Source organism: Bos mutus, chromosome 28, assembly GCF_027580195.1.
Source record: "Bos mutus isolate GX-2022 chromosome 28, NWIPB_WYAK_1.1, whole genome shotgun sequence".
Taxonomy (NCBI): domain Eukaryota; kingdom Metazoa; phylum Chordata; class Mammalia; order Artiodactyla; family Bovidae; genus Bos; species Bos mutus.
The window spans coordinates 43,252,117-43,268,295 of NC_091644.1; the positions used below are offsets into that span (position 1 = coordinate 43,252,117).

General features: G+C 46.6%; 1 protein-coding gene across 2 annotated transcripts in view; it reads right to left on the minus strand.

Moving 5' to 3' along the window:
- Positions 1-16,179, minus strand: part of ABCB10 (ATP binding cassette subfamily B member 10) — a 33,911-nt gene that overhangs the window by 15,045 nt on the left and 2,687 nt on the right. For both annotated transcript variants that reach the window (XM_070364905.1, XM_070364906.1), the window contains exons 2-6: positions 8,809-9,009; positions 7,870-8,072; positions 2,884-3,018; positions 1,984-2,130; positions 736-871 (exon numbers count right to left, since the gene is read on the minus strand). In XM_070364905.1, the coding sequence (XP_070221006.1) occupies positions 736-871; positions 1,984-2,130; positions 2,884-3,018; positions 7,870-8,072; positions 8,809-9,009 (822 nt within the window). The remainder of the gene's footprint in view (positions 1-735; positions 872-1,983; positions 2,131-2,883; positions 3,019-7,869; positions 8,073-8,808; positions 9,010-16,179) is intronic.

Here is a 16,179-nt window from a genome sequence, read left to right on the forward strand (position 1 = left end):
TCTCCTTTAACCAGGAGAAAACTCTGGAACCCTGAAAACAAAAAGTTGAGGTGACCCTGTGGGATACCTGAGCTCCTTTAACCAGACTTGAGGCTGTTGATCTAACCTTTCCATCTTGGTTTTCAAAGAAAGGAAGGAAAACAAAAAGCAGGAAATCATTTGCTCCAGGTTGGCTGGGGCTTTGCAGACTCCACACAGTTCTGCCTCCAAGGAGCTCGCTTCCCTTCACTCAGGGGTGGACAAGGAAAGCAGGGCTCTGAGAGACTCTTTACAAAAGCAAGCAACTGTGTCTCGCGGACTTTATCACTTCTGTTTTGGATTGTTCACTAGTTTTGAACATGGTTGGCTTCTCCCCACCAGCAACCTGCCCATCATGAAAGCATCACCATCAGAGGATGAGGTTCCTGCACATACCATCCTTCCTCCCCAGCATCCATGCTACAATGAAAGGGAACAGGTTGCCCTGCATGCTGGCTGGGAACAGATCCAGTGAGACCCTGTGCTCTGTGAGCTCGGGGGGGCAGGGGGCCTGCAAAAATCTAACACCTCTCAACCCAGGGAGGATCACACTCGTCTTTATTCTGTCCTTCAAAGTCAGGTTGGAGTAACATTCTAGGAAATGATTTTGCAGTTAGTTAATTGATGAGTGGTGGAATAATGGGAAAGTTAAGTTTTCATTTCGGAAACTATAACCTGATTTTTCATTAATTCCCCAAGCCTATTTAAATTATATACCTCCGACGCTTACTCCAACCCAGAAAGCATACATGAGGAAGGAGGAGAGTTCGCCCACTGTCATGTGGGCACTGCCCATCAGCAGCCCTCCTTTGTACAGGACAGAAAGCACGATCAGGTTCCCAGAGAGCCCAGTCTGTTAAGGGAAGAAAACACAGAAGTCAGGTGAGAACCAAAGACCCCAAATGCAAAAAGCATTCACACTGTGCAGGATTTCCTTTATGCATTTAACCATCAGGCAAGATTTTCCCAAAATACATTTTAATCTGAATTTTAAAACCCTTTTTTCTCGGCTGTACTGCACAGCACGTGGGATTTTAGTTCTCTGACCAGGGATCAAATCTCTGCCTCCTGCAATGGAAGCATGGATCCTAACTGCTGGAAAGTCAGGTTAAGTCCTTCAAAAATATTTTTGAAATATCATAATATTGAAGGAAATAATCTCATAAACATGGAAACCTAGATACTAAGCCACCCATCAGATTCCTGTTTTACTCAATCTAATCAATTTGCAAAGGAAAAAAAATGATGTTAAGGATGCCTCCCCTAAGTGGAAGAAACTGACGTATTCTACCATGGTGGGCTGGGCAGGCTGCACTGAGAAGCCAGATAAGATACCGGACTTATCTGCTCTGCTGTGCATTATGTACATAGTGTGTAAGTGTGCCTCCTCAGGGCTTCCTGTCTGTTCAGTTACGGCCATCACTGAATCACCTCTACCATCTTTCCACTTTGAAAGTATCGTGACTCTGCCATCATGGTGATTTTCTAGCTCGGTGTCCTACGTGAGTTCCTTGTGATCAATGTGGTCAACTTTCTTATAACCCTTTCTGGAACACACTGAGATTATTTTGGCTAATCCTCAGTGGGTTTAAAACTGCCTACACCAGAATGACCTGGGGCTAAAGGACAGATCGTCAGCCCCATTCTAAGAGTTCTGTGGAGCTGGGGATCTGCGTGTCTAACCAGGTTCCAGGTGAAGCTGATGTGCCCGGTCTGGACCATACTCTGAATCAGGGCCTGATCCACAGTTTTGGTCTCACCACCTTTCCTTTAATTACATTTACTTGTCTTCCCCCTCCTTCACCAAAATATTTTTAAGAATGGTAATTCTTAGTTCTGAGAGAGAAGGGAAGTATTTTCTATGTATGGCAACAGCCATACATAGAATAAATAAAATCATCCAATACAAATCTCTCCTGATCACGACGTCTACACTTTTCATTCTTTCCAAAATAATCAACTTACTGCTCCAAAGAAGCCAGCTCGAGCAAATGCCTCTTTCCTTGCTAATTGCATCACATGGTCCACTTTGCTGGTGTATTTCTCTATTTCAGTCATTTCTTTCCCAAAAGCTCGAACAGTTCTTATGTTTCCAATACGTTCCTCAGCTAGCTGGGAGAATAATACAAACATTTCAGGGGAGGCAAAATTAAAATGTGGTTCTCATGTTTAAGATACTATCAACAGAAAACTGCTTGTCATATGCAACGAAGTGAAAAACAGACTACAAAGCAGAGTATGTGAAGAATCCTGCTTTTGGAAACAAATATGTATCCATACATACACACATCATATATATAGGTAGATAGAAAAATAAGTGAGAAGGTTGGCAGATAAATATATTTTTATGCAGTGAGAAAGATAAGATAAAAAAGATAGACTCCAAAATGTTAATAACATTCATTCGGAGCCAGGATTATGCATTTTTTCTCCTTATATTTCTCAAAATTTTATTTTCATAAATATGCATGGTTTTTATAATGAAAATACAATGATTATTTTTAATTTTTAAAAAAGACAAAACTGGACAGCATTACAAGGACAGCACTACAAAGTTACATTTATTAGTTAATAAAGGATAGAGTATCATCCAGAACAACTATTTTCAGAATATGATTAGCCTTTTCATCCTATAAAAAACAGTGACATAAGTTCATATGATGTAGTTAAGTGGGATCAGTGCTGAGGTGTGGGTAGAAATTAAGTCTAGAACGCAGAGTACTTTGGGTTCTAGGATCTGCAGGGCTAACACGAGGAAAAGGACGTACTTTTTGGAAAGGTTAAACACATTCTTTAGGGTCTGCCCACTGATAACCTGGCTCTGAGTTCATCCAAGTGGAGACCACACCAGGGAGGGGCCTTTACCTGAGTGGCTTGTGCCAGGGAGTCCTGAGTGACTTTGGTTAGTTTCCGTAGGTATCGGCCATAAAGCACAGCAATGATGGATACTGGAGGCACCACACTCAAAACAAAAGTGGCCAGTTTAGGGGAGACAAAAAACTGTCAAAAAACCCAAAACATACGTGTTACACAGAGTAGCAAGATACTCTCACTGCCCACTGTAAACATGTGTATGTTTAAATTAACAGGTAGGCCTAAAGGTCCTGTTTGGTAGAACTTTTCAGACATTCTTGGTCTTCACAAAGCCCCACGAATATTCAGCCGCCATGCGGGAGTAACATGACAGACAGCCTCTGAGGCTGTGAAGGCCCTTTGCCCTGCAATGCTGTACCACCACCGGCGCAACGCTGGGCCAGTGCTATGCAAATCAGACCACACTACTCAACAGAGCAGTGGGGACGGAGGAAGGAGACCCCTTCTGCTCCACGCTGGCCAGACCACACCAGGAGTTCTGTATTCAAGTCTGCATCAGGGCTTCTGAACAACCAGAGCAATGTCTCCCTGAGATGACTCAGATGGCAGCAAGACCAAAAATCCCCACGTCACATGACAAAGTTGAAGGAGGACTTGCAGAGGTGTGACAACCAAGTTAGAGCTGTTTCCACAGCTCACAGGACTGGAATCTCAGGCAAATGGATCTGGACTCAACAAAAGGAGTCTCCTAACAACTGGAGTTGCCCAAAGAGTAAGGAACACAATAGGGTTTTCCTATAGCCAAGCCTGCAATTAGGTGGTTATATTTTAAATGGTATTAGCATCATTATTCATTATAAAATAGTATCATCAGTGGAAGACTCTCCTAAAATGCTGGGGGAAGCTGCAGACTGAAATGTAAAGTGAAGGATGGATCAAGCAATCATTCACTTTTTTACTCATTCAACAACTGAGCACCTAAGGCCTACAGGCAGCAGACACTGTCCTAGGCACCTGGAGGTAACTGACTCACGGGGAGTTCCGTCTAAGGCGAGAGGGAGGTGGGAGTCAGGGAGAAAACAGGGGAGACAGAGAGAGAGAGAGCCTGGAGTGCCCTGTGGTCTTGAGGCTCTGAGGCAGCAATGAGCTCAGTACCTTGACCTCTGGGGACGGGCCACCCTGAACAGACAAGCAGGCACTGGGGTGTCAGTGGCCTGCAGGACACAGGTGGAGCAGCGAGGCGATCAAGTAGGTCTGAACACAACACAGCCCAGGCAAGCTGTCTGCACGGCAGGGCAGGAACACCCCTTGCTGTCCCTGAGCCTGGGGATGGTCTCAGGACCCTCCCTCCCTGTGCTCCAGTTCCATGCTTAGAGATAACCTTCTGAAGGATGAGGCAGGTGCTGTCACGGAAAGGAGTGCTGCAGAATCAGGAACACACATCTCAATGGTGGGAGGAAGACCCCACATGTAAACTACTAAACTGACAGTATGGTACAGACATCATTAGGTTCTTGGAAGCAGGCTTACCATAGTCGGATCCAGGGACCCGTGAGAAAGAATGGATATGTCAGTCCCTCCAGAGCTAAAGGCCAGATCCCAGGGCATGCATCCTCACGAGGCCCTGCTATAAGCTGAGCATCTGCTGCTGCTGCTGCTGCTAAGTCGCTTCAGTCGTGTCCGACTCTGTGCGACCCCATAGATAGCAGCCCACCAGGCTCCCCCTTCCCTGGGATTCTCCAGGCAAGAACACTGGAGTGGGTTGCCATTTCCTTCTCCATGGCATGAAAGTGAAAAGTGAAAGTGAAGTCGCTCAGTCGTGTCCGACTCCTAGCAACCCCATGGACTGCAGCCTACCAGGCTCCTCCATCCATGAGATTTGCCAGCCAAGAGTACTCGAGTGGGCTGCCGTTGCCTTCTCCAGCTCAGCATCTGTGTCCCCCCAGAACTCACAGGCCTTACACCCCCACGGGGCTGGATGTGGATGGAGCCTCTAAGGAAGGAATTAAGGTAAAATGCGGTTATAAGGGTGAAGGCCCAGATCCTATCTTTTTAAGAGAGTAGCGAGCTCTCTCCACACAAGCACAGGCGAAAGGCCACGTGAACAGAGCTCGCAGTGAGAGGGTGGCTGCACGCAAGCCAAGGGAAGAGGCCTCAGAACGAACCTACTTTGTCAGCACCTCGACCTTGGACTCCCAGAGTCCAGAGCTGTGGGAAATACACTTCTGCTGTTTGAGTCCCCACTCGTGGTACTGTTATGCAGCTCAAGGTACTGAGACAGGCCCCCTCTGACGCCCTGTCCTTCAACTGCTACTCTTCCTGAGCCCCAGACTATTAATATCTGGAAACGGTGCTTTATTTAGTACAGGAGGGCCTTCTCCCAGAGCTTTGCTTCTCTCTTGGCTGAGTGTACACAAGATTTCAAAGCTGTCTTCCATTCTGTATGGTAGACCTTACAGGCTCACTCTGGCAACACAGCCTTCTGCTCCAGACTGAATGCTCTCTGGGACACTGGTCAGAAACTTCAGCTTTTCCACCTATGAGGAAAAATCAGCCACAGTCCTCATTCTAGGGTCTAGAACTGCACCAAGATGACAGCATTGATGGCTACTGGTCACCTGAGAGGTGGTCATTGTGCTAGGGAAACTACACTTTAGATTTTAGCTTTAACTAAAATTAAATTTTAAAACCTGATATTCCATTTCTATTCAGTTACTAATAAAGTTTTAAGTATGTCTGGAGATTTTGGTGTGTGCTTTTCAACCACAAATTTTACAAAATCTAAATACTGATTATTTCCAGTGAAAGCTTCCAGACTTAGATGTTCTGTAAGTATAAAATATACAGTATATTTTAGAATCCTAATATGAAAAGTGTCTCTGCTTTTCAATATAGAGACATTTTTCATTTTAGGATTCAACAAAGGTCTGTCTAGTCAAGGCTATGGTTTTTCCAGTGGTCATGTATGGATGTGAAAGTTGGACTGTGAAGAAAGCTGAGCACCGAAGAATTGATGCTTTTGAACTGTGGTGTTGGAGAAGACTCTTGAGTGTCCCTTGGACTGCAAGGAGATCCAACCAGTCCATTCTGAAGTAGATCAACCCTGGGATTTCTTTGGAAAGAATGATGCTAAAGCTGAAACTCCAGTACTTTGGCCACCTCATGCAAAGAGTTGACTCATTGGAAAAGACTCTGACGCTGGGAGGGATTGGGGGCAGGAGGAGAAGGGGACAACAGAGGATGAGATGGCTGGATGGCATCACTGACTCGATGGACGTGAGTCTGAGTGAACTCTGGGAGTTGGTGATGGACAGGGAGGTCTGGCGTGCTGTGATTCATGGGGTCGCAAAGAGTCAGACATGACTGAGTGACTGAACTGAACTGAATATGAAAAATATTTGATTAATAATTTTTATATTAAATACATGTTGAATTGATAATACTTTGTTTATATTGAGTTAAGTAAAATTATTATCAAAATTAATCTCATTTCACCTTTCTTTCTGTTTTATTAAAAAACTGTTGTGGCTACTCCACACAGCTTGCAGGATTGAACCTAGGCCCTCAGCAGTGAAAGGGTGAAGTCTTAACCACTAGACTGCTATTGAATTTCCTCTTTTTCCTTTTTGAAATGTGGCTAGTGGAGAAAGATCAACAACTTCAGATATGCAGATGATACCACTTTAATGGCAGAAAGTGAGGAATTAAAAGAGCCTCTTGATGAGGGTGAAAGAAGAGAGTGAAAAAGCAGGCTTAAAACTCTATATTAAAAAAAACCTAAGATCATGGCATCCAGTCCCATCATTTCATGGCCAATAAAAGGGGGAAAGGTGGAAGCAGTGCCATATTTCCTCTTCTTAGGCTCTAAAATCACTGAGGATGGTGACTGCAGCCATGAAATTAGAAGACAATTGCTTCTTGGGAGGAAAGTTATGACAAACCTAGACAGTATATTAAAAAGCATAGATATCACTTTATATATAAAGGTCCATATAGTCAAGGGTATGTATGGTCTTCCCAGTAGTCATATATGGATGTGAAAGTTGGACCGCAAAGAAGGTAGAACACTGAAGAATTGATGCTTTCAAACTGTGGTGCTGGAGAAGACTCTTGAGAGTCCTGTGGACTGCAAGGAGATCCAACCAGTCCATCCTAAAGGAAATCAACTCTGAGTATTCATTGGAAGGACTGATGCTGAAACTGATGCTGCAATACTTTGGCCACCTGATGTGAATACTGTGGCCAACTCACTGGAAAAGACCCTGGTGCTGGGAAAGACTGAAGGCAGGAGGGAAGGGGGGTGACAGAGGATGAGATGGTTGGATGGCATCACTGATTCAATGGATATGAACTTGGGCAAACTCTGGGAGATGGTGAGGGACAGGGAGGCCTGGTGTACTGCAGTCCATGTACTAGGGTCACAAAGAGTCAGACACTGCTTGGCGACTGAACAACAATAACTAGAAAATTTAAGTTGCACACGTGGCCTGCACTATGTTTCTCCCGGCCAGCAGCACAGGAGAAGGTGTGTCTTCAGACACCTGGTACGAATGGAGGCAAGCAGATGTGAGGGGCTCCAGTCCGCAGCTAAGGAGAAACAGATGTGATGGGTGGAGAGGGTAAATGATTGCAGAGCTGCCTGTCTGTGCAGAGGGAGCCCATCCTGCTCCTGACAGGAGGAGGACAGGGACAACCCTCAGGTCCTGTAGAGATGACTGACAGTAGTAGTTTCCTGCCTTTGAGGACAGATGGCTGGACAGACTGACAGACTAGTGCTCCTCCTCGGTCCAGCACTCGGCACCCAGGGCTCTTCCTATCTGGGCTCATTCCCACCCTCACACGTTCTTAGAACCCAGGCAACAGGGCTTTTGTAAAAGCCACAGTCTGTTCTCCAGATAAGAAGTGAAGGTTCAGGTGCCAACAACAAGTCAATTGCCCGGGTCCCCAAGGCCTCGGCACAGTACTGAGCACAGCTCACCGGAGTGCGGCTCACCCTGCCAGGGTGCTCGGACGGGACACAGCAGCTGAGGGACGTACCATCATGCCGATGCCAACAGAGGCCTGCGCTCCAGCCCTGAGGCCATCTGAGAGGTTCTCCGTCACTGAGCGCCCCAGGAGGGCTGCGTCTGCGGACAGACGGTTGATCAGCTCTCCTGTGCGTGTCTTGTCAAAGAAAGCCACCTCCTGCTTCAGCACTGAGGAGAAGAGAGAAGCCCTCAACCTATTCACGATGCGCTGACCTGCAAGGCAAAAGAAGCTGCATCAGTGGGGGCTCAGCTGCATACGTGCAGCTGCCCAAGTAATGGCCTGGTGGAAGACCAGACACAGCCACGCGCATGCGCTGCTGGCCAGCGCAGAGCTCCCCGTAGTGACCACGGGCCATGGGGCCAATGACAGGGCACAGTGATCAACAGTGGAGTCTACACTTTTATCACACTAACTTCTCACAGCCTAATTCTGCTTCTCTTTCACAATCCTTTCCTGGATTGAACTTTCAAATGTCAAGATCTGGTTAATTATCTACAGTTTATCAGCTAAACGGCCAGCCATCGACGTGGAGTCGGGTGTCCCAGGCTCTGTCACCATGGTGGTGTCACTGCCTATCAACTAACAGGCCTCACAGCAACACTGAGCAGCATCACCCAACACCAAGTGCAGGGGCTGCCCCCGAGGGCAGCTCAGCGGGGATGGAGAGAAGGAAGGGACAGAAAGGGTATCCAGGGAACACACAGCGCTACTTAGCAGCATCGCCCGTCGCCACGTGCAGGGGCTGCCCCGCGCGGGCAGCTCAGCGGCTGCGCACCACCACCCAAACTCCTGGAGGCACACAGGCAACTGAGCTCTAATGCTGGGAGAGGAGGGGTGAGCACAGAGTCCCTTGTCTACCACGATCCCCAACCTGGGGGGCGGGGCCAGAGCATAGGGATCCCACGAGACCCGCCCCACCCAGGCCGCCCAGGAGCAGGGTTCCGGCACCTGACGTCTGCATGAGGTAGACACGGACGGCATTGGCTGCGGCACCACACAGGAACACGCCTCCGAGCACCAGGCAGAGGCGGGTCAGGCTGGAGCTGCAGTCTGCAGAGGGGTTTGTGTAGATGACGTCAATGATCTTCCCCAGGAAGAAGGGGGCGGACATGGTGATGACACTGGACACCGCCAGAAACCCAACTGCAGCTGGAAAACACAAGCAACTCTCCAGTTCATCGGTGCTTTGCCCAAGGAATAGGGCGCTGAGTTCATCAGCTTCTTTCCCGAATAAACTTTTCAGAGCGTGTGATGCTCAGAGGCTGGGAGTCTCCTCCCTTTAGCTCCTGGACCCTGACTAAAGAGGAGAGCCAGATCTGGTTCTGGGGCCCTATCAGGCAGGGTGTCTGTAGAGGGCACTAATCCTACCCAAGTATCCAGACCAGACGACCTGGCTTCACCCTGGTCTGTTCCTCTCTTCTTCCCCAGCAGTAACTGAGAGCTAACCACAAAAATCCACTCTGGTCTCCCTCCTGCCTCTTGATCTAGGGGTTCCACTCAGATGACATTTTTCCTACCTTCATGCTATATGTAGTTATTCCTTGGCATCTAACTGTATCTTAGCTTGAAGATCAAACTATGCAGGTAAAGCTCTTGATTATGTCTAATATTTCACAAGACTGTAGGCTATGGAAAGCAGGTATGGGCATCTACTACATATGTGATGCCTTCCTTCTTAATATGACTGCTTTGGGAAATAAAGTACCAGAGTATCACCACGATTATAAAAATAGGCAAGAACACAACTGTTCACACTCCTTAAAAAAAGACAAAAGCACAGAATCCTTTCAGAAAAGAAAATACTGAGAAAATCCAATTAGGAACAGCATGTGTCACAGATAACTACATTCATAATAAGGAATGCAAATTTAACCACAAAGATGTATCATTTTTCATCTACTGGATGGCAAAGCTCAGAGTTTGACAACACCCTGTTAGTGAAGCTGCAAGGAAGCGGCATTTACACTGTTAGTAGCTATGCAAACTGGTACAGTTGCAGTGGAAGGTGATGACATCCTACTGGTCAAAATGTAACTGCACACTCCCTTTTGTCCACCAATTCTATCTCTAATGTGTAGATACACTCCCATATGTGTATGCAAAAAAAAGGTACACTCAAGGGTGTTCATTAAGGCATTGCTTATACCAACAAAAGATTCAAAATACTCCAAACATTCCTCAGTGAAGAAAAGTTAAATCAATCATGGAACATGTATTTTATACATATTATGCAGTCATTAAAAACACTGAGGTGACTCTATGGAAAGCAACATGAGGCAATCCACTAAGACACACTGTTATCAAGAAAAGCCAAGGACACAAATGTTTGTGGGGCTTTTTTGCTAGTTGGTTCTTAAGTTCATGTAGGCACAAAACAACCCTAGAAATTCTTATGTCTGCAATGTACACCTGGTACCTCTCCACTGGCATCCAGTTTAAGAAAGTAAATAGAAGCTTTCAAGGAGGATCATGGTTTCAGACCTGCATTGTGACCAAAGACTCTGCCCACCTACTCCTACTTCCTTTGGCCTTATCTCTCACATGTGTTCACCCCAGTAGATCTCTTGAACATCTAATTCTGTTCTGACATCTGCTTGTTGGAGGCCCTAAACTGACACACCCAATGACCTTTCAAAACTAAACACACACATCCACATGTTTACGTTTACAGCTGAGCCATGGTCAAAGAACTTCCCAGGCAGCGCTAGTGGTAAAGAATCCGCTTGCCAATGCAGGAGATGTAAGAGACGCAGGTTTCGATCCCTGGATCAGAAAAATCCCCTGGTGGAGGGCATGGCAACCCACTCCAGTATTCTTGCCTGGAGAATCCCATGGGCAGAAGAGCCTAGTGGGCTACGGTCCACAGGGTTGCAAAGAGTCAGATGTGACTGAAGAGACTTAGCATGCACGCGTGCACAAAACATCTCCAGGGAAGTAACAAACAAGTAACAGATTCCTTCTGCAGAGTGGCACCAGGTGACTGGGGCAGGGTGCATATGTATGCCACTGTGAACCTTCCAAGTTCAGTCCTCCCGGGGCTCCCTCTGTATCTCCTGACCACCCCCCCCCACCACCCCCACTGCTAGCACCATCACTGATCAGTCAATGGCGAAGACCCTAAGTGGACACAGTGTGGGGGATGGGTGCTCCCAACACCCTGCAAATAGCTTCTCTATGTCTTGCCTAAAGCTAACACTTCGGTGAAAGACTTCACTTTTACAAAATGTTAATACAAAGAGTTAAGAGCAAACTCTGCCAATCAGTAGTTCAGCTGGCAAACAGCCCTAGGAGAAATATGAGCTTGTTAAGTCAGGAATACTGCCCATACTCTCTCCCTCCTGGGGGTCTTCTAACACCTCCCCTCAAAGGAGGCCTGCTTTGCAACCCCATCTATAATACAAACCCTGACACACCTTTCATTCTCTTTCCACCATTTCCCAGCCTTTGGGAAGTTTCACTGATCTACTGTATCTTTCCATTAGGAGAAAAGATTTCTATTTTGTTCACTGTTATATCCTGACTGCCTACAGGGATAGGCATATAGTACAAGCTCAATAAATACTGGCTGGATGAATGAACAAACTGAACTTTGGCAAAGGAGGGAAAGAAAAGTATGTAAAAGTTCAACAACAGCCTAAAGAGAAATATAAGATCTGGTAGGTAGCTCAGAAAGTCCATGTGGAAATGACTCCTTTACAGGAGCCAGGAAACCCTCATGCCTGACTGCATAATATAAACCTGGCCAAGTGCCATTTTATCTTGCTGTAAGACTCAGGATCTTGTTTCAAAACTCTGTGTTCCTGATAGCTGTGCTCAGAGGACTGAAAGCCCAAGGGTCCCGGGAGCATGTGTAGCTCAGGTTCTGCAGGGCACGGCCACAGAAACCAGTGTCCTGGCAACCCAGGAATTAACCCGGAAGACCTGTTTCATCTGTCATCAGCAGGTAGTCTCTCTAGTCTGTTTCTTCCCTTTGGCAAATACTTCCCTAAGTGTAACGTATATGCAAAGTGCTACCAGGGTTCATCTCTCCCTCCCGCCTCTAGTTTTCAAATTCAGTTATGATTCCAAATAAGAGCCTGTACAGCATGAACACACACTAGTTCTTACATAGTAATGTAATGATTACAAAAAGAAAGGAATTTGGCTGAATTAAAATTTGTTCCAGGGACTTCCTGGTGGTCCAGTGGTTAAGAATCCACTTGCCAATGCAGGTGACATGGTGTTAAGGAAACTAATTCCACATGCAGCAAGGCAACTAAACCCACGTGCCGCAACTGCTGAAGCCTGGAGTCTGTGTTCCACAACAAGAAGCCACTGTGACGAGAAGTCTTTGCACCACAATTAGACAGTAGCCCCACTTGCGGAAACTAGAGAAAGCCCACTCACAGGAACAAATATCCAGCAAAGCCAAAATAATCAACCTTAAAAAAAATCATTTCAGGATCTCTCCTTTAAATTAAAAAAAAAAATTATTATTGCCATTTGCCTCTTTCTTCTACAAGTTCAGTTTAGTTCAGTCGCTCAGTCGTGTCCAACTCTTTGCAGTCCCATGGACTGCAGCACGTCAGGCCTCCCTGTACATCACCAACTCCTGGAGTTTACTCAAAATCATGTCCATTAAGTCGGTGATGCCATCCAACCATCTCACCCTCGGCCGTCCCCTTCTCCTCCCACCTTCAATCTTTCCCAGCATCAGGGTCTTTTCAAATGAGTCAGTTATTTGCATCAGGTGGCCAAAGTATTGGCGTTTCAGCTTCAGCATCAGTCCTTCTAATGAATATTCAGGACTGATTTCCTTTAGGATGGACTTGTTGGATCTTCTACAAGTTAAATGTAGACAAAATAAAAAAAAATTTCTGCTTTGGGTTAGCTGGATTTCTGTTAAGGTTTTACTACACAACACCATCTCTAACATTCATGAATCATGTATTTGCACCACAGCTATCATCTCTGATTCTTCCCCAGACCGGATGAGCCAAATAAACCACAATCCTTCTGGATAGTCTCCATCTTTTCCCATGGTTCATTCAGCATTTGCTTACTCCTCTTCCTTGCTTGACTGTTACTGTCTCTTAACAAGTATTTTGAAGCATTTTTCTGTTACCCTAAGTCTATCCAGTCATGGCATTCAAAGAATGAGAGCAATCTCCTTGAAAAGAAAGAAGGAAAACCTGAAAGGCAGGCTGCTCGGAGAAGGGCTGTGGCCAGTACCCAGGTCCTGGACCGGCAGGTCTGGGGGCGGCAAAGGTTGTACAGCCTGTCTACGCTAGACACAGGACAGCGCTTTTAAGGACTCATCTGCCCACGGAGCTAGGCAGGTGCAGCAAGCCCCATGTCACTCACGGACTAAGGCACTAACTACCCACCACTATCTGAAGCATTTGCTACGCACTGTCTCCTCCAACAATGCTCTCACCATCCTCATTTTCCAGAGAAAAACTCAAGCACTTAGAGGGAGCTTGCACAAGGTCACCCAGCTCATCTACTGCAGAACCATATTCTGAGACAAAAATCTGTCTTCTTCATCTTCCCACAGCCAAGCTGAGAAAACAGCAGGGACCTCTGCTGGGGAGGGTGAGGCCAGCCAGGGAGCAGAAAGGCTGCCGCTGCCGGATAATGTTGATGTGGGGACTGTGGTGCAGAGAAAAGGTAGGAGGCTCCAGGCTCTCAGAGAACAGGGCCGCTGCAGCAAGGCAGGCCTAACAGGGCCTCAGGCTGGGTAGCGAGACAGTATTTTATTTTACTTTATTTTTAATTTTATTTTTTTTAAACTTTACAATATTGTGTTAGTTTTGCCAAATGTCGAAATGAATCCGCCACAGGTATACACGTGTTCCTGAGACAGTATTTTAAACGACTCACTCCGGCTGTAGAGTGAAATGAAAGGACCTGAGGCTGCCCTGCTCCAGGCAAGAGGGGAACTAAGGTGAAGTGGGGAGGAGGGGCAGCGGGGACAGGATGGTGACAATGAATGCAGACATTCTGAAGAGCTAGACTCCACAGGACCTGAGATTTGGGGAGACGTGGGGAATTCTGAAGTTGGGACTGGCAGGATGAGTGCCCTAGCTGTCATCTAGCTGTCTGACCTCGACTGAGTCATTCAAACTCTCTGCACCTCAGTTTATTCATCTAGAAGGTGGCAATAAAAATAACCTTTCCCTCAAGGAAGTGTGAGAAATGACACACAGACATGATGTCTCCAGCCCAGTGTCAGTATCCAGTCAACGATGAAGTGAAGTGAAGTGAAGTTGCTCAGTCATGTCCGACTCTTTGCAACCCCATGGACTGTAGCCTACCAGGCTCCTCGGTCCATGGAATTTTCCAGGCAAGAATACTGGAGTGGGTTGCCATTTCCTTCTCCAGGGGATCTTCCCGACCCAGGGATCGAACCCAGGTCTTCCGCATTGCAGGCAGACGCTTTACCATCTGAGCCACCAGGGAAGCTAAGTCAATGATAAGTATGCACTATTATCTATCAACATACTAGGCTTCCTAGCTTGCGCTAGTGGTAAAGAATCCACCTGCCACTGGGAGATCCCTGGGTTGGAAGATCCCCTGGCACTTCTGTCCAGCACACATGCCATGCGAGCTGCCCATAGAACTTAAAATCTTCTAGTTGCCACATTAAAAAGAAACAGGTAATATTTAATAACATATTTTATTTGATCCAATATATCCGAAGTATTAGTCATCAATGAACATTAAAATGTAAAGAAAATTCACATTTTTTCCCCATACTAAGTCCCTTCAATATCTGGTATTTCACTCTTGAATCAATTCCGACTAGCACGTTTCACAGCACAGCTACAGGATGTTCAGGTTTTCTCTGAAACGTGGTTATTTCCGAAGCAAATACACTTGCAGGCTTTCTGGAACAATTTTGTTTCCGAGGTTCAGCCTCACTGCGCCACCAGCACTATCCCTGTGAGAACTGTTCACTCCCGACCTGGGCTGCAGGATGAGCCATCCTAAGCGTGCCTCGCCCTCTCCTTGCTTACCACCTCCACTGGTTTCCTCAGTGTCTTCATACTGGTCACTTAATGGTCTAGCTCTGTAATATTCAACTATGTATGTAGCAAAAGCTCCTGGCGGGCATCAGGTTCTAAGAACTGTCCTCATCTCAAACCATACAAGTCCTTATCCATGTTTCAGTGAACAGCTTGGGGGTGGAGGGCTGGACATGCAACTTCCACATTTGACCAGTGACCCACCTGGGATATTGATATTCCCTGATAGCTCAGTTGGTAAAGAATCTGCCTGCAATGCAGGAGACCTGGGTCAGGAAGATCTGCTGGCGAAGGGATAGGCTACCCACTCCAGTATTCTTGGGCTTCCCTTGTGGCTCAGCTGGTAAAGAATTGGCCTGCAATCCAGGAGACCTGGGTTCAATCTCTGGGTTGGGAAGATCCCTTGGAGAAGGGAAAGGCTACCCACTCCAGTATTCTGGACTAAAGAACTCCATGGACAGTCCATGGGGTCACAAAGAGTCAGACACAACTGAGTGACTTTCACTTTCTTTCTTTCCACCTGGGAATTATGAGCAAGACAATCTCCGTGGTGCCCACTGCACCAAGACTCTCCGTCATTGTCATCCCACTACCCCCTCAGGCCCTGGGCTCACTCCTAGCTCCCAACTCCACGCACGGTGCTCCCACCCTCCCACTCACTGGACGCCCCAGCAGCCTCTTCTATCTGCCAGACCGGGAGCACAGCTCGGACCAGTTACCTCTTATCCCATCAGCCACAGGGGCTCCTCAGTGAGCTCCTTCATCTTTTAAGACTCCTGTGACCAAGACGATAAGACAAATTATCAGTGAAAAATGACTGCAGAGCAACCTTGTAGGCCACAGCTGTTGGAAGATATCTACAAATTCCAACACAAAGAGAGACACAGGGAGGAAGGGCCAAGGGGCGCATCAAGGACTGTGGTTCCTTCAGAAGAGAGATAGACATGACAGTCTTCAGCAGATACCTACAGGCGTCTCAGACGGCAGACCCTGTTTTTAAAGTTTCTGATACAAATCACTTAAGATCAAAGCTTTCTGGTCACACAGTTAAGGCAGCATGTTCAGCAAACTGCAGAACACAGATGAAAACACTGCTATTCAATCATATAGTTCAATTTCTGAAGAAGAATTTTTGTATTCCTTTCTCTAAAAATTAACAAACATTGGAATTCCTTCTCTTCAATTCAGTTTTTCAGCCTCTTGATTTAAAGTAAACACACACACACACACACACACACACACACACACGTGCTCGTTATTTCCAGCATTGCAAAGAGATGGGCCAACATCTAAGGCTGCTCCTACAAGGATA